Genomic DNA, 18,783 nt, shown 5'->3' on the forward strand with positions numbered 1-18,783 from the left:
AAACAAAGAAAATATCTATTCTCGACAATAGTCAGCACCCATTTGTCACTTGTTATGGCGTGCCGCTCGTGTACATAATTTGTAGTACTTCCCCCCAACTGGAGTGGTGGACAGAATTAGGGGAAGCGAATCCTCATTGCTTGCCCAATGCTTTGGGGTAGACTGATGTCGCCCTTGCTTCTGCTGAGGTCTTTGGACCAATGAGGGGTTTGAACCCTCTGTTGATAAGGGCACTTATCATGCAGCCTTCGTACCTTCATCTATAGTCTTTGCGCCTATCTAGTCCCACTGCTTTCATCGTGTCCACTTCTGATTTCATCTTAGCCATCTCATCATCAGTATGCAACCCAAATAAGGAGTTCCCATTAATTGGCAGGATCAGGATGCGGTGTTGTGCTTCCTGTTTCAACCCTGTAAGGCGTAGCCAAGAGGACCTCCTTGCACAAATGCCATGTGCTTAGCCATGAGCCGCCAAGTCCGCACTATCTGCAACAGAACTGATAACCTGGTTGGAAACCAAACTCCCCTCCTGAACGATCTCTTGGAAATCTTGCCTATCTTCCCTAGGCAATTTCTCTACGAACCTGTTCACAGAGTCCCACAAAAAATAGTCGTATCTGCCCAACAGTGCCTAGGCACTAGAGACCTTCATGAATGCTGCCAAGGTGCCACACATTTTCCTGCCCAACAAATCCAGATGTTTGCTCTCCTTATCGGGAGGGACCGTTGATGATGAGGCCACCGAATGGGTCTTACGGGCAGTGGATAAAATAACAGAGTCTGGTGGTGGATCAACCCAGAGAAATAAAGGGTCCTGGTCTGGGGCCTTATAAGGCTTTATGATCCTAGCTGGCGCTGAACGTAGGCTTGCAGGAGTCAAAAACATGTCCATAGCCGGTTGTAGAAGACCAGGCACCAGTGGTAACAACTGTCTAGACGATGTACGATGATGTCGTCTCTCAAAAATCACCGACGATGAAGTTGTTGACTCTGGAATGTCTATATTAAGCTTCTGGGCCCCTCTAACTAACACTTTGTTGAAGGTTGTTATATCGTCCACTGGCGACACTCTTGCTGGAGGAGAATTATTCAGGGTTGGTGAATAATCTCTATTGAAGACTCTGATGCTGTCGACCATGAAGGAGAGCTGCGTCGTTGTCGTGATCTAGAGGATCTAGATCGTCTTCTGGATCGCGTCTGTGTCTAGGACTGGGCTGATTCGATGTTGGCCTTGTCCATTCGGCGGGCGTCGTTGGTGAAGGTGTTCGTGGCAACGACGCCGATGGCGAATATAGGCGCAAATATTGTGAGTCTGGGGAAGCCGGTGTCTTGTTAAGTCTTTCCAACCACCTCGGAGACAGGTTTATAGGCGAAAGGTGTCCTGGAGATGATGCTCTTGATGCCCCCAATGACTCACTCTGTATAGTGACCACCGGACCTTGATGAGGTAAAGCAGTCTCGGCAGTCGGTTGCAGTCCTGTGGATGACTTCTGATGAGTGCTGGTACGTAGAGCTCTTTGTGAGACAGGTGTCACTGGTGATGGTTGTCTCAATGTTGCACTGTCGTCAACGGAGAACTACGAGTTCCTGACGTCGACTGAGACTTGCCCAACATCTCAGGTCTCTACGGCGACTGGCGGCCCATTGTAGGGACATGCTTCGACGTTGAGTGTCTTGACGTCGAACGATGGGCCAACGGTGACGAGCTTCTCGACGCCGAATGATGTGGGGACCTCGACTTTGTTCTCGATGTTGACTTCGATGTCGTATGTCTTGACTTCGGAGGATGGGGACTCGTCTTCGACGGCGTATGAGCACTTCTCTGCCTACTCGACGTCGATCGATGTGTGACCGTCGACGGAGATCTATCCCGATGAGAGAGTTGAGTCTTCTACCTCATGTCTCTTGACGTCGCTTGAATCACCGTCGATGGAGGTGTACTCTTCGACATCTGGTGATGCGACGATGGAAGGGATGACGTCGACGGTGAACAGACAGGAATTTTCCTACCGGCTGACGTCGATCTGGCTCATCGTTATTCAGAAGAGTCTTTAGAAATCTTCTTAGGAAAGAGGAGGATGAAGTCTTCTCTCTTTCATGAAGTTCATGCAAATGAATCCTTTCTCTGTCCTTTAGAGTTCTTTTGGTCAGATTCTTACAATGTCTGCAGGTGTCAGGGCAGTGACTCTGAGGCAAACACACTATGCACACAGAGTGTTGGTCTGACTAGGCCTTCTTCTTCCCACAAGAAGGACATTTCACAAAAAGTGAAGGCATTTTTTGAGAAAACAATTGTCACTTTACTCAGGCAATCCGGGAAGCCGTCAAGTAAAGCAGAGAAAAAATGTTTTTAGACTATTTTTCTGGCCAAATAACCAGAAAAAGTAGAGTTCAATGCTGCAGGATCCTCACAGAAGGAGCCGGAAAAAAGATCTGACCTAACTGTGAACCAACTGTCACCTCACTCTCAACCCTGAGGCATGGTGGGATACTGGAGGTGCTCAGGGTCTTAAAGGCACAGTGCCAGTTTTTTGATTCTGTCGTGTTAACCTGCATGCAGCCTATTGGCTAATAATGCTCCTTTATTTTCAATGTAGTTTTTTTTTCTATGTTACTAATGTTATTATAGATTACTTATACTTTCTATACCTTATACTTGGATTACAGAAAGTTTTGTACCTTTAATTGAAGGTTTTTATTTTATATTTAAAAAAAACTCAAAAAATAAAGCATTTTTAGCCTGTTCTTCTCACCTTAGACTGCATTACTGTTTACACATGTATATATCATATTGATATTGAAATTCTCTACTAAAATATTATTTTTCACATATATATGCATGTGTGTTTTCTATATGCTCCGGGGTCCCTCCACGTAGGCAGGAATTTCAGTGTTTATGACTATTGATGATGAGCCGATGGGAGAGAAGCATCCTTTTATGAGCTGGAAAAAATAACTGGCACTCTGAGCCAACTGCCAGTAAAAGACATGATGTAATTGGGACTCTTCTTAAGGGGACAGTGTCTTAATAATTACCAAGAGCACAGAGTTCAGCCTATCTCTCTATTTTTCTTTTTTTTCCAGAGATCATAGGGCAGCAAGGTTATAGTTATTCTGCAAGTTTATGTTATGTATTAATGTTTTCAATTAGACCTAATTATAAAAAGAAGAACACACCAGAATTTGGTAAACTCATTCTTGTACAGGCTGCAGTACATGGTTATGCGCTTAATTTTATGGCTTTTATAATTTATATTGATTGTTATGTTTTGGGTAGAAAGTGTTCCATTACCCAACGAAATGGTGGGAAGATTCTAATGTTTATAGCTATCGAAGAAGCTCCTATAATGCTGAATGTCCATTTGTTCTGTCATGGATCAGAATTCTTAATTGGGTACAACTGCTCTAGATCTGCAATCGAGCTCACAAGAGGAGTGATACAGAACCAAGGTCATTTTATTATATACACTAATATTAACATAGAAGGATACCTACTGATAAAGGTTTTGTAAGCTCTGGCATCCTCGCTCTGTCTCCATGCATTGGGCCAGCCCATGAGCACTGTATTGTGCTTCATGCCACCCAGACCGCACGACTGGATGAGATGCGAGAGGCCTTCTCGCAACTTTTGTGCAACCACCAGCTGGCAGAAGCCCTTTGTTTTTTCCTTCTCCATTACATGTTTGATGGTCTGAAAGAAATCATATGGGATAAGAAAAATGTTAGGAAGGTCTGTATGGAATTAGTTGCTTATAACTCCAGTTCTCCTGCACTGCCTTGAATCATTCTCATGCCTCAACATAGTGTTTGTTTGTTTGGTAGTGCATCCACCTCATTTAAAACATCCCGAGCTCCAGTTAGTGAGCTGAAATTGCCGAGCTGCACTACTCCATGTAGAGGCCACCATGGATCAGATTTTGTTAAGAGCACATGCCATAATAGTGAGACTCTGACTAGGGAGGAGGGAAGATCGCATTTCAATATATTAAAGATATCAACACTGGAGAACTGGAGTTACAGGTAAGTAATTCATTAATTTCTTGAGCATTGGATCTATCATATATTCTTATTCTTGAATCAGAATAGCCAGAATTACATAACTTGTGAATAAAGAGGGAAGCAGCCTTACCTTATTCATACAGATTATGTAGAAGAAAATGAGTTACTTACCTGTAACTTCAGTTCTCCAGTATTAGTATCTTTCATAGAATCACATGCTTGAATCATTCCCCGTCGTCGAAGTGGGAGTCTCACAATACTAAGCTAAGTAGCAGTGTAGAGAAATTGTACATATAAAACAATGATGAAGTGCATTTACTTTTACAGCTTATCCTCATCATCTGAAAAGACCCGAAGTCCAGCCAATCAGGCGACAACACCCTCTAGAACCCTCACCACAGAAGCTCCAGTCTCTCAGATTTTATATCACAAATACAAGAAGACATAAGGGGAGCTTCTATGGGGAGCAACATGGATCGCATGTGAATCTATGAAAGATACCAATATTGGAGATCTGAAGTTACAGATAAGTAACTAATTTCTTCTCCAGTATTGGATCTTTCATAGATTCACATGCTTGAACCAGAATAGCAAACAGTTTAGTAAATGTACACATTGTGAGATCACCACCCTTGCGGATTGTGGGTTGTAAAACATTAATAGTACTATTATATTAATACACATATTTGAGGGCATTAATATGGACCTATAATGTGTAATAAAATATCAGACGTCAAGTAAGGTAGCATTCAAAATAACAGAGACTCACCTTGTTGAAATACTAATACTGCCTGGCTGACTTCTGCATCACTGCAGTGTGCCAAATCCAGGCAACAGTGCTGAGTGAAAGTGTGGATGCGCTTCCACATTGCAGCACGACAAATTTTCTCCAAAGGAACACTGGCAAACAAGGAAGCTGATGCGGAAACCTCCCTTGGCTTGTCGAGTGTGCCTCTGCCTTACAGGAAAGTGGTCTCCCCGCCTTGGAGGGGCAGAACTGCAGTTGCCAATATCCACCTTGAGATGGTTGTCTTTGTAACAGGTGTGTCTTGTCGAGACTGTCCATATGCAACCATGAGTTGCTCAGTTTTATGAAACTGTTTGGTACGATGCAAGTAGAATTTAAGACATCTCTTAATGAATGTCCATTGTATGAAGCGACTGCTCTGCTGGGGTTGGCAGATTTGGGAAAAAAGTTTGTAAAATAATAGGCTCATTAAGGTGAAACTGCAACGGTACCTTAGGAATACATTTTGGATTAGTCTTTAGAATGACACAATCATTTGTGAACTGGAGAAAAGACTCCTGGGTAGTGAAAGTCTGTATCTCACTGACTCTTCTAGCTGATCTTTGCACCAACAGCATAGCTACCTTCCAGGAATTTTAGATCCGTCTTGTGAATCAGTTCAAATGGTGGGTGGATGAGTTGGGAAAGAGCAACGTTAAGATGCCACTGAGGTGGAGGAGCTTGGACCGGAGAAAAAATTGGGATGAGTCCTTTCATGAACTGCTCGACTATCCTTGCGGAGCATAGGAAAAAAGATTTTGAGCAACGTCTACATCTGAATATTGCTGCAAGATGCACTTTCACAGACGCATGCACCAAATCCGAACGAGGCAGAGAGAGAAGATAAAGTAAGATTTGTTCCGGGGATGCTTCAAGGGGGTGCAGATTGAATTGTTGACACCATAAACAGAATATTTTCATTTCAATCTGTAGAATTTGCTAGTTGATTCTGCCCTTGCATCTCACCACCTCCATCTTGCTAAGAACTCTCAGCATCTTTTGGGGTGGGGGTGGGGGTGGGGTTAGTAATACGCATATATATCGGACCATGTTATTTAAGAGCCATTCCTCCACGATCCTGGGAGTGGGTGCCAACTGGCATAGAAGTGGCATTTGATTGTCAATGGATTGTCCCGAAGTTGAAACATGTTGTTTAGTTTCTCCTGGTTCAGCTCCCATTCGTGGCAGCTCTCTGAGGATTTTCTGAGCATGTTCACCAAAGTATTGCTTGCTCCTACTACTTGCTCAGCCTTTATGGTAATGCTGTGTGTTATCAGCCGGTGCTGTAAGCCCTCGGCTTCCAGGGAAAGAGCTAGCGACCATGTACATCCTTGCTTGTTTATGTAATGCATGCTGGTCGTAATGCCTGTGTGAACTAAAGATCCTTTTATGCAGGGTAAAAACGCCTGGATGGTGAGAAAAATAGCCTTGAGTTCCAGGTAGTTTATATGCATTAAAATATGTGTTAGACCATTTCCCTTGTATTTGCAGGTCCAGGAGATGTCTGCCCCAACCTTTCAGGGAGGAGCCCGTTGTTATGGTGAAGTCTGGTATTAATGGCAAAAACATGAGGCCCTTGGTGGTATGAGGAATGTGGGAACATCACCTCAAAGCTTGGACCATTCTTGGAGTTATTTTGGTGAAATCGAACAACCCTTTCATCTGAAACCATTGCTCTTGTAGTTCCTCTTGCAAAGGTCTCACCTTCAGGCGTTCTAAGGGTACGAGATTTATTGCAGATGACATCATCCTTAACAATGACTTGTATAGATGCACTGAAAGGTACTTTTTTTTTTTGGAGAGCTTGAGGGCCAGATGAATCAGTCGTGGCCGTCTTTCCAGGGAAAGAAGCACTTTGTCCTATAAGGTATATAAGGTGGCACCTAGAAACGTTATCTTTTTTGTGGAACAGTAGATGAGTTCTGATAGTTTGGTGTGAGCCCCAGTTTGTGAAACAATGCAATACAAGCCTGTGTCGCTTTGGGAGGCTGCGAAGGATTTTACGCTTTTAGCAACCAGTCATCCAGGTAGGGCAATACCTGATGACTGTGTTTCCTAAGGACAGCTGCAACTGGGGGGCGGCGCATTTGGTGAAAATGCAGGGAGTTGATTTGAGACCGAATGTGAGGACTTTGAACTGGTAATGGGTGCCAGCTACTGTGAAGCTGAGGGATTTGCGATGTTCTGGATGTATGGGAATGAGGAAATATGCATCCTGCAAGTCAAGAGTCATCACATAATCTCCGTGGATCATTAGATGCAGGATGTCTGATAGTGACCAGGTGGAACAATTGCTTACTTAGAAATGTTGTTGAGCTTTCTGAGGTCTAGAGTGGGTCACCACTCTCCTGATTTTTTTGATGAGGAGGAAACCTGCTCGATCGCTCCCTTGGTGAGCATGATGAGGGTTTCTTTCCACAGGAAGTGAAGATGAGGGCGGTGCACACCTCTTAGTGGTATATTTGTCGGTCTCTGTATAAACTCTAGGGTATGACCACAGGTAACCAGATCTAGTACCCATTTGTCTGTAGTTATTTCCCACCACTGGTGGACATGGCATGAGATGTTCGCACCCGCAGGATGAGGAAAGGTCATGGTAGCTGGAACCTGGTTTGGGTCACTGATTACAGGTGAAGTCCCTGAGCTATTTATGTCATGAACTCTGCTTGGTATATGCTGCTGATAGTGGAGGATGATATGGCTGCTGCTGGTATGGAAAACTATATTAAGATTGAAAGGGCTAGTGTTGATGGTAAAGTTGGTAGCCCCCGTGTAGGCTGAGAAATCCCTAACGCATGCTCCTCAAGGGAAGTTTGTATAATTGCAATGTGCCCAACAATTTTGCAGTGTCCATTATCAGTTTTGATGGTAAGGCATCACTGACGTGTTTTCCAAAGAGTGCCTCTCCATCATATGCCATGTCAAGTATTTTTGATTGTACTTCTGGCCTAAACAATGTCGATTTTCACCAGTCTTATCTTTAAAACTGCTCCTTCTGCCAATTATCAAAAGCCAGTGGAAGCGATCTCCGTGGCACAGCCAATGATTTCAGAATACATGCGTTCCCCTCCTTTCAAGATTTTCCTGACTATCTTCAGGTACTAGATCCATCCGGGCACCGATGTCTGACCACAACTGCCTATCATAATGACCTAGGATGGCTAAAGAACTGGCTGCACGAAATGTAATGGCAGACATAGAGGAGAAGCGCTTCTTGATGTTATCTAAGTGCCTGTCTTCTCTGTCACGTGGAGCAGAATTTGGGGTAGAAGGATTTTTTGAGTGCGGTTGCACTGCTTGCGAGACCATCGAATCTGCTTTAGCGTGCCCTGTTAGGAAAGCGGGGACATCCTCAAGGACCTTGTACTTCTCGTCTATGTGTGGAACCACTGCTGTCACAGTTGCTGGTTTCCACATCAGTTTGATACCCTCTTCCAAAATATTATCAATTATTGGAATAGCATGAATAGACTTCTGTACCTGTTCTTTGAAGTCGTAAAGGAAACAATCTGACTGCTTCACTGAAGCAGGCAAGTCAAACTTTGCTTCAGCTCTTTTCATTAAGTTATGAAAGCCCCTGATGTCCTAAGGAGGAGAATCTGAAGGATGCAGTGCTGGTGGCAATGGAGTACAGAGCAGGTAGTCATCCCACTCATGACAGGGTGGATGGATGTCTTGGATCTCACCCTCTTCCCTGTCATCTTCAGTTGAGGATGGATCATCCCATTAGTGGTGCTGCTATATTGGAGGCTGGTGTCATTCTTGGCGTCATCGGACGGGGAATAGGCCATGGCGTCACTGGAGCAGAAGGTGGTAGAGGTTGATCCCGTGGAGGTTCTAGGACCTTCTACAGTAGTCCTGCAGCATAGCTTGCAAATCTTGTACCAATGAGAGAGGTACTTGAATATCATTTTGTCTAGGAGGGTCCGGATGATCATGACAATATGTTGCATATCGTTGTTTGGCTTGTGGATTTTAATATTGGCCATAATATGTTTCTTCCTCCTCTTCATCGTCCTCATCCTGATATTTAACTTAGGATGGGCTATGCACTGGGTTAAACAGACCTTCATCCTCTGAATCCTCCAGATCAAGTAAGTGGCTAGGAGGATATGGTGAAACTTTGCTGTGGGAGGTGTCTTGAGGCCTTAAGAAGGTCTTTATAACTTTTATGATCGCCTACAGTGTTGCTGAAGAGGGAATGTAAGCATGAGTTGACAGCATGATTGTCGTAGATGGTGGTGCCGTCAATGGTGGTGTCATCGCTGGAGCCTTCGTCAAAGAGGAAATCTTTGACAGGATAGGAGCATCTATGGCCGATAAGCATGGTCGACGAGACAGTGGTAACTGTCGCTGTAGTGGTCACTGACGATAGCGTCATCGATGAAGATCTCGTCAACAGTGCCTTTACATGGCTCTTTGGCCACGTTGCCGATGGTTCTGATGGAGAAGTATGTGGATGGTCTGAAAATTTGTAGTTGGAGTAGAAGGCTCAGAATAATTCGTTTTTTGAGGAGAATTTTGACGATTTCTTATTTTTCTGAATATCTTTTAGAGACCCATGATGGGAAGCCTTTTGTGCCTTCCAGCTGTCCTCAAAGGTCCCCTGGTTGTGGGACCTTTCTCTATTGAGAGATTTAGCAGAGGTGTCACTCTCCTCACCTGAGGATGTATTTCTCTGTGACATGACCTTTTGGAGTCATAAAAGAAGTCTTGCCTCTCTTTCAAAGTCTTTGATGAAAAGGTGTGATATACCTTGCAGTCCTTCACTTGTGCTTAGGATAAAGGCAGTAGAGCCAATCCTTATGTGGGGCATCCACATGTAATCTCTTTTTCCCCACAACATTAGCAGGATCTAAAGAGTCATTTCTTTAAAGTATCTGACATTTTGTACCATTTTAAAGCTGGAATGAAGAACAAACTGCTCAACCACACGTCGTGCATTAAAAAATCTGAGACTGGAGCTTCTGTGGTGAGGTTTCTAAAGGGTGCTGTTGCCTGATTAACTGGACCTCGGATCTTTTCAAATTAGAAGGACAAGCTGTAAAAATGAATGTCCTTTATTATTGTTTTACATGTAAAATTTTCCTAAATTGCAATTTACTGATAATGTGGGACTCCCACTTCGACAACAGGGAATGATTTAAGCATGTGAATCTATGAAAGGTCCAATACTGGAGAACTGCCTGTTCTACTGCTGAGTCAGTTGTTGTAATCACATATAGGGAGTAATGCTAGGTAAAGGTATGCCTGTTTTTCCATTTGGCTTCACATTAAATCTTCTCTAAAAGCGCTCCAAGATACACTGCACCTTCCAGCTGTTTTTGCCATGCTTTTGGTGGAGTGTACCCCCACTCTTCCTAGGATTGGATGCTTTCCAATTTTGGGAGAGAAGGTGATGCAGACAGATAGCCAATTTAGGATGCCTAGTTTGGAAAATAGGTGGCCTCTTCCTGGATGGCCGAATGAGACAAATAACTGATCTGAAGAAAGCAACCCTTGGTTTCATTTATGTTGAACCTGATGCACCTACAAAGATCCAGCAAGTGAAGAAGTAGATGATAAGCGAGGAAAGTTCTTAGGATAACAGGTTACTACAACTGACCATTTCCTAGGACGTGTGCCATGAATCTTGGGTTAGCCCATAAAAACGCCTTGGCTGTGGTGAAGCGAAAATATGGCTATTATGTGGTGAAAGACTGTAATTCTCCTACTCCCGTGTTGTGGTGAAAGCAAGAAAAGTAGCCTTCCACAAGAGGAATTTCAGGAGCATTCTATGGATGGGTTCAAAGGAAGGAGGTAGGAGTTGGCTCAAAACAGTGTTAAGCCTTAGCTGGAGGAAGGAGCTGAAGCGACCTTTCATTAACTGCTTTAAAATTCTCTGTGAAAATAATGATGAGGAGGTTTTTCATCCTTCGGAATCTAAAGATGGCTGCCAAGTGAAAGCTTAATGCTTGAGAAGCTCTTGGCAAGTCCCAGCAACAACAACAGCACCTGATAGGGCTGCTTGTAAAGTGGGTTAAAGCCCTTAATTTTGCACCATTTGCAAAATCTTCTCCAATAAGTATTGTAGGTCTTGGCTGTGAATGATGCACATGCCCTCATTAAGGTACCTAATTAGTTTGAAGGGTTAATCATATGGGTGTACTCCAAGTGATCAGGAAACATGCAGTCAATCTTAGTGGCTCAAGATCTTGGTGGAGAATCTATCTGTTGTGTCTAGAGAGAAGGCTGGGATTATTACTTAGCTGGATTGGCAACTGCAAGAACAACCTGAGCAGGTCAGAGAACCAAACCTGACTAGGCCTTGCTAGGACAATTAGAATCAGGTACTGCCTTTCACTTTCCTCAGTACTCAGGGAATGAGGCTAAATGGAGGATAGGTGTAAGCAAAGCGGTTTTTGATAATTTCTTCAAAATTGCATTGCACTCAGACCACAGCTGATGGAGTATGCTGCAGTATGACTCATGTTTCTTGTTTTCCATACTGGAGAACAGATCTATGTTTAGTAGAACCCATTTTGTAAGATGTATTCTCCTTGGTATAGTGGATTTTTCATTCGTGGCAATCTGAAATGACATAGCTGAGGACTATTTGGCTTGTTGTTTTGGTATTTTGAAAGATGTCCTACTGCAATGTTCACCTTGATGATGGCCTTCTCAGCTGTGCCTCTTCTGACAGTGATCGGGACCATGTTCCTTTGCAATGAAGTACATTGAGGTTGTGTTGGACGTCCATATCAACACTGTTTTGTTCCCCTCACAAATGCAAGCCTAAATCAGTCCTACCACTCATCATGGCCATCATCGTCCAAAACATGTCACATGCAATAAAAGTCAGATATTATATTTATCTCTATGTCCGGGATGTCGTCCGGTGTCGTTGGAATGGGGCATAGAAAAGGATCCCTGACCCCTATCCTGCTCTGGAACCAACTCCACTGCACCCTTTGAAAGGAGGACTTGAACCTCCTGTTCTAGTAACAGGAGATGCTCTTCTGAACAGTAGGATGGGCGGGGCGGGATGGAGGGAGGAAACTCCCGAAAGGGAAGGGTATAGCCTTTCCCCACAATGCTGGTGACCCAGGAGTCTGATGTTATAACCTCCCACTTGTGGAGATAGTTCAATAACCTCCCCCCTACAGGAGTGGTATGAGAAGGAATTGGTGGAAGACTAAGGCTGCTTCCCATGCTGCACCCCTCCAGAGGAAGAAGAGGCAGAGTACTGCTGGGCGGCTTCCCTGGTTCGGACCCTACCCCTCCTCCTGTACGATCTGTAGGAGAGAGCAGAGGCAGGCTGTTGCTGAAATCTGCCTCGAAAGGAGGAGGAGGAACAACGACCAAACCCCCTAAACCTTCTAAAAATTCTGGATGAAACAGAAGAGGAGGCCTGCAAGCCCAAAGACTTCGCCGTGGCCCTACTCTCCTTAAACCTCTCTAGGGCAGAGTCCGCCTTGGAGCCAAAAAGTTTATCCCCATCGAAGGGAAGGTCCAACAGGGTTGACTGTACATCAGACGAGAACCAGCGCTACGAAGCCAGGCTTGCCTCCTTGTAGCAACAGCAGTACCCATAGCCCTAGCTACAGAGTCAGTTGTATCCAGTCCAAATTGGATTACTTGAGTTGCCGCTGCTTGAGCATCAGAAACTAGGCTCATCACCTCTTGAGGCACCTCAGTATGGGACGACTTTATTTCATCCATCAGGGCGTAAATGTATCTTCCCAAAATACATGTAGCATTAGTAGATTTTAAAGCCATGCTACATGACGAAAAAGCCTTTTTAGAAGAATGGTCCATCTTCTTCGAGTCTCTGTCTGAAGGGACACCTGGAAATGAACCTGGGGCAGACCGGGATGAACATGAAGCCTGAACCACCAGGCTCTCAGGGGTTGGGTGCCTGGACAGAAAGCCTGGGTCAGCAGGAGCCACTCGATATCTTCGAGCCACCGATCTATTCACTGCCGAAGATGACACCGGCTTCTTCCATATTTCCAGGATTGGATCTAACAGAGCCTCATTAAAAGGCAGAAGTGACTCTGCAGCTGTTGAAGCAGGATGCAAAACTTCTGTTAAAATATTAGGCTTAGGCTCAGACACCGGCAAAGGAAGATCCAAAAAATCAGCTGCTTTCTTAATAACCGAGTGGAATGATGCAGCCTCCTCCGTATACTCTCCAGGCGATGTTAAGTCCCATTCTGGAGAGGTGTCCAAACCACTCGCTGTATCTAAACCATGGAGGTCTCCCTGAGATTCCTCAATCTCTCCTTCCTCCAATGCCTGCTTCTGATATTCTTGCTCCTCAAGGAGGCGAAGAGCAAGCCTCCTCGAATGCAACCTGGCCTCAATCCTAGGCGTTGACATGGCTTCGGCAGACGTCGAAGCTTGACGCCGATCCTCAGATCCATCAGACGCCGGATCCATCGGCGCCATGGATTTCTTCTGCGCCGTACGAGGCAAAGGGCGGACAGGAGACTGTTCCGGCGCCGGAGCCACAGGTCTACTCGGCGTCACCAGTTGAGAGGCTGACGCCATAGGGGCCGGCACCGAGCCCACATTTCCCATGGGAAGAAAGGGCATAAAAGGTGCCGGTCGTAACGGAGCTGGAGCACCCATGTTGAAAGCCAAGGGGCCCGAAGGACCAGCCGGTTCACCACCTGGAGCCATCTGTTGGAAAATTGTAAACATCGCATTCAAGAATGCGGAAATGTCGGCTCTTGGGGCTGGGAAAGCCAGATACTGAGGAGCCTGGACTCGAGGCGAAATCGGCGCCGGCCCCTGCGTCTGAGAAGCTGGTGAGAACTCCTGACACTGAGGAATCTCAAAAACCGATGGAGGATTCACAAGCGAAGGATTCCGGCGTGGAGCTGAAGGCGATCTCGAACGCGATCTCTCCCTACTCGACCGGTGCCGAGATTCACGACGACGCCGGGAGTCACAATGACGCTGATGCAACTTCAGAGAAGATGACTTGCGATTATGCCGCTTTTCTTTTTTCGTAGACTTCGCCAAAAAGAGCTTTGCGTCTCACTCTTTTAACGCCTCCGGATTCATCCGTTGACAAGAGTCACATTTGTCAACGTCGTGGTCGGAGCTGAGACACCACAAACAGTCTGTATGTGGGTCCGTAACCGACATCTTGCCACCGCACTCGTTGCAGGGCTTGAATCCGGATTTTCTTTGCGACATTCTATCTTTTTCTCAAAGAAGAAACAGCAAAAATAACTAACTACGTAGAGTAGTAACAGTAGCTCCCTTCGAAGAATAACCATCGTTCGAATGGCACGGAAAAAAGGAAACGGACGTCGGCGAGGACCTCTTATTGCCTTTATGACGTCAGATGGCGTCGCATGGGCAATTGTGACGTCCTGGTCGACGTGCAGAAGCTAGGAAGAAGATTTCCGTCGAATGCTGGCGCAAGGGGAGTATTCAATAGGTGAGGAATCCACAGGTAGTTGTATCCATCAGAAACACCGGTTGCAGAAGATATGGGGGTGTTGACATCCAGGGAGAAGGGGGAGGTGGCACTGATTTATTAAGTAATGATGCTGTTGATGGTTGAGAATGAGTCTGCTGTGGAAACAACCTCTGGAACAGGTCCATCATCTGTTGCAACATAGCCAGGAATGGCAAAGGAACCTGCAAAATAATTGGGTTCCCGTAGCTACGCTTTGGGTAAAGCTGATTATAATCGCATGAGCAGCCTACAAGGATCTGAGGGTGATAGTGCTGTTAGCATTCTTCCTCCTCAGGTGGTTCCTCCTCAAAATGAGGTAGGTAGATACAGCCAACTGTGCAGGAATGTAGGCTATGTCTTATGTCCGTTCCTGATTGTGGACATCAGCTTCCAGCTCTGAATTAAGAATGTGCATTGGAGGATGTGTAGAAATCTTGAAAATAGCAATAAAATTGACTGCTTAAAGGGAAATGCCAGTCATTGACAGTCTTGTTGCGAATGAAGTGGTCACTGCCATCAAAAGCAGATACATAGTCAACACTGAAGGGGTTGCTATTGGTGGTGGTGTTAACAATATCATCAAGAAGAGACCTGTCATTGACTGCATTTACTTGCTCAGTGACAACAGGTCCATAGACTTTGCAAGTGAGGAGCCAGTTCACAGAATGGTTGTCGAAATCAGGGCCTTTGTTATTCATGGTGGGGTTTGGACGTCAAGGAATTTGACAGCAAGTCTAACTGGATGTAAGAAGCGATCCATTTTCACACAGTTTTTGCACAGGTTTTTTCATCCTTTGTTAGTACTATTTTGGAGGAAGCATTTGTCCGATGGTTCGAGGAGATGGCTGCAAACTCTCCTAAAGTAAATTCCTGCTGCAAAAGTTGTATATTCCCCATTGTTATGCTTCCTTTGTAGAATGACTTACTGGGGCACAATTCATGGAATGTTCCCCAGAGGAGGGCCATCCGTTTAGGAGGGGGAATTCTCTTATTTTCCATTCAGAAAAAAAAACACCTCCTTTCTTTGTGGTTAACTGTCTTTGATGTTAAAGTCATACAGATGCTGCACCAATTTGTTTATGACTCAGATACAGGAAAACAAAGTGTACTCATAATGAGGATCCTCAATAATGATCTTCTTGCATCTGCAGCTCAAGCAGGACTTGGAAAGATCGTTTCTCTTCAGCAATAGAGGCAGCGGTGACAAATGACACTCCCCCTAGGCCAGCATTGAGGTGAAAATCACAAACATCCCATAGAAACAATCCACAGTCTGATGACAGCATGAATGGCAGAAGAAATATGAACTTTAGTGGTCTCTAGGAAGAGTGTGAAAGGTCAACACTTCCAAATAATTGGTTGAAGTCCGGGTGGGTTCAAAGATGTGGATGTGCTAGTAAAGATATGTTTTTTAACGCTCAACGCTGTTTTAACATTGTTTGCTGCTATTTAAGATTACTGGTGATTCCCAGTTTGATAGTGGGGAATTATTCACGCATGTAAATATATGAAAGATACAATGCTGTATAAGAAAGTTACCTATCTGTAGCTCTGGTTCTATATCGTAGTTATCTTCATTGAAGTCATAACTGTTGAATAATTTCTCCTCAACCTCTTTAATATACTTAACCTTTGAGGAAAATGTAATTGAAGAATGTTCATCACTCAAAACAATTTTCCATAGAATCTTGGTGTAGTATGTAAGAAATGTATTTTCCTTCTGAATGGTATACTGTAGGAAGTTGGCTCTGTGTGCACTATTTCAAAGTAAGGAATAGTATGCACAGAGTCCAAGGGTTCCCCTTAGAGGTAAGATAGTGGCAAAAAGAGATAATACTAATGCTCTATTTTGTGGTAGTGTGGTCGAGCAGTAGGCTTATCAAAGGAGTAGTGTTAAGCATTTGTTGTACATACACACAGGCAATAAATGAGGAACACACACTCAGAGACAAATCCAGCCAATAGGTTTTGTTATAGAAAAATATATTTTCTTAATTTATTTTAAGAACCACAGGTTCAAATTCTACATGTAATATCTCATTTGAAAGGTATTGCAGGTAAGTACTTTAGGAACTTTGAATAATTACAGTAGCATATATACTTTTCACATAAAACACAATAAGCTGTTTTAAAAGTGGACACTGCAATTTTCACAGTTCCTGGGGGAGGTAAAGTAATGTTAGTTTTTGCAGGTAGGTAAACCACCTACGGGGTTAAGATTGGGGTCCAAGGTAGCCCACCGTTGGGGGTTCAGAGCAACCCCAAAGTTACCACACCAGCAGCTCAGGGCCGGTCAGGTGCAGAGTTCAAAGCGGTGCCCAAAACGCATAGGCTTCAATGGAGAGAAGGGGGTGCCCCGGTTCCAGTCTGCCAGCAGGTTAGTACCCGCGTCTTCGGAGGGCAGACCAGGGGGGTTTTGTAGGGCACCGGGGGACACACAAGCTCACACAAAAAGTACACCCTCAGCGGCACTGGGGCGGCCGGGTGCAGTGCAGAAACAAGCGTCGGGTTTCCAATGTAAATCAATGGGAGACCAAGGGGTCTCTTCAGCGGTGCAGGCAGGCAAGGGGGGGGGGGCTCCTCGGGGTAGCCACCACCTGGGCAATGGAGAGGGCCTCCTGGGGGTCGCTCCTGCACTGAAGTTCCGATCCTTCAGGTGCTGGGGGCTGCGGGTGCAGGGTCTTTTCCAGCCGTCGGGATTTTAGAGTCAGGCAGTCGCGGTCAGGGGGAGCCTGGGGATTCCCTCTGCAGGCGTCGCTGTGGGGGCTCAGGGGGGACAACTTTGGTCACTCACAGTCTCGGAGTCGCCGGAGGGTCCTCCCTGAGGTGTTGTTTCTCCACCAGACGAGTCGGGGTCGCCGGGTGCAGTGTTGCAAGTCTCACGCTTCTTGCGGGGATTGCAGGGGTCTTTAAATCTGATCCTCTGTAACAAAGTTGCAGTCTTTTTGGAGCAGGTCCGCTGTCCTCTGGAGTTTCTTGTTCCTCTTGAAGCAGGGCAGTCCTCTGAGGAGTCAGAGGTCGTTGGTCCTTGAGAAAGCGTCGCTGGAGCAGGTTTCTTTAGAAGGCAGGAGACAGGCCGGTAGGACTGGGGCCAAAGCAGTTGGTGTCTTCTTCTTCTGCAGGGGTTTTCAGCTCAGCAGTCTTCTTCTTCGGTAAGTTGCAGGAATCTAAATTCTTAGGTTCAGGGAAGCCCTTAAATACTAAATTTAAGGACGTGTTTAGGTCTGGGGGGTTAGTAGCCAATGGCTACCAGCCCTGAGGGTGGGTACACCCTCTTTGTGCCTCCTCCCAAGGGGAGGGGGTCACATTCCTATCCCTATTGGGGGAATCCTCCATCTGCAAGATGGAGGATTTCTAAAAGTTAGAGTCACTTCAGCTCAGGACACCTTAGGGGCTGTCCTGACTGGCCACTGACTCCTCCTTGTTATTCTCATTATCTCCTCCGACCTTGCTGCCAAAAGTGGGGCCGTGGCCGGAGGGGGCGGGCAACTCCACTAGCTGGAGTGCCCTGCGGTGCTGGAACAAAGGGGGTAAGCCTTTGAGGCTCACCGCCAGGTGTTACAGCTCCTGCCTGGGGGAGGTGATAGCATCTCCACCCAGTGCAGGCTTTGTTACAGGCCACAGAGTGACAAAGGCACTCTCCCCATGTGGCCAGCAACATGTCTCGAGTGTGGCAGGCTGCTAGAACCAGTCAGCCTACACGGGTAGTTGGATTAGGTTTCAGGGGGCACCTCTAAGGTGCCCTCTGGGGTGTATTTTACAATAAAATGTACACTGGTATCAATGTGCATTTATTGTGCTGAGAAGTTTGATACCAAACTTCCCAGTTTTCAGTGTAGCCATTATGGTGCTGTGGAGTCCGTGTTTGACAGACTCCCAGACCATATACTCTTATGGCTACCCTGCACTTACAATGTCGAAGGTTTGGCTTAGACACTGTAGGGGCACAGTGCTCATGCACTGATGCCCTCACCTATGGTATAGTGCACCCTGACTTAGGGCTGTAAGGCCTACTAGAGGGGTGACTTATCTATACTGCATAGGCAGTGTGAGGTTGGCATGGCACCCTGAGGGGAGTGCCATGTCGACTTACTCGTTTTGTTCTCACCAGCACACACAAGCTGGCAAGCAGTGTGTCTGTGCTGAGTGAGGGGTCCCTAGGGTGGCATAAGATATGCTGCAGCCCTTAGAGACCTTCCCTGGCATCAGGGCCCTTGGTACCAGGGGTACCAGTTACAAGGGACTTATCTGGATGCCAGGGTGTGCCAATTGTGGACTCAATAGTACAGGTTAGGGAAAGAACACTGGTGCTGGGGCCTGGTTAGCAGGCCTCAGCACACTTTCAATTCAAAACATAGCATCAGCAAAGGCAAAAAGTCAGGGGGTAACCATGCCAAGGAGGCATTTCCTTACATATACTAAAATAACTGAGGCTATCACATAGCCTTTGAATGTACAACACTTTGTCATGGAAAAGGCTACTTTTATACCAAAAGTATGAGGAGAAAATGCAGATTGATAGCCTAACATTGACAGAGGTTAA

At 45.6% G+C, this 18,783-nt stretch overlaps 1 protein-coding gene across 4 annotated transcripts in view; it reads right to left on the reverse strand.

Moving 5' to 3' along the window:
- The window catches only part of SLC12A6 (solute carrier family 12 member 6), an 830,972-nt gene that overhangs the window by 161,145 nt on the left and 651,044 nt on the right, over positions 1-18,783 (reverse strand). For all 4 annotated transcript variants that reach the window (XM_069238301.1, XM_069238300.1, XM_069238303.1 and 1 more), the window contains one exon: positions 3,496-3,691. In XM_069238301.1, coding sequence (XP_069094402.1) covers positions 3,496-3,691 — 196 coding nt within the window. The remainder of the gene's footprint in view (positions 1-3,495; positions 3,692-18,783) is intronic.

The sequence above is a fragment of the Pleurodeles waltl genome, chromosome 6, assembly GCF_031143425.1.
Source record: "Pleurodeles waltl isolate 20211129_DDA chromosome 6, aPleWal1.hap1.20221129, whole genome shotgun sequence".
In the NCBI taxonomy this organism is placed as follows: Eukaryota; Metazoa; Chordata; class Amphibia; order Caudata; family Salamandridae; genus Pleurodeles; species Pleurodeles waltl.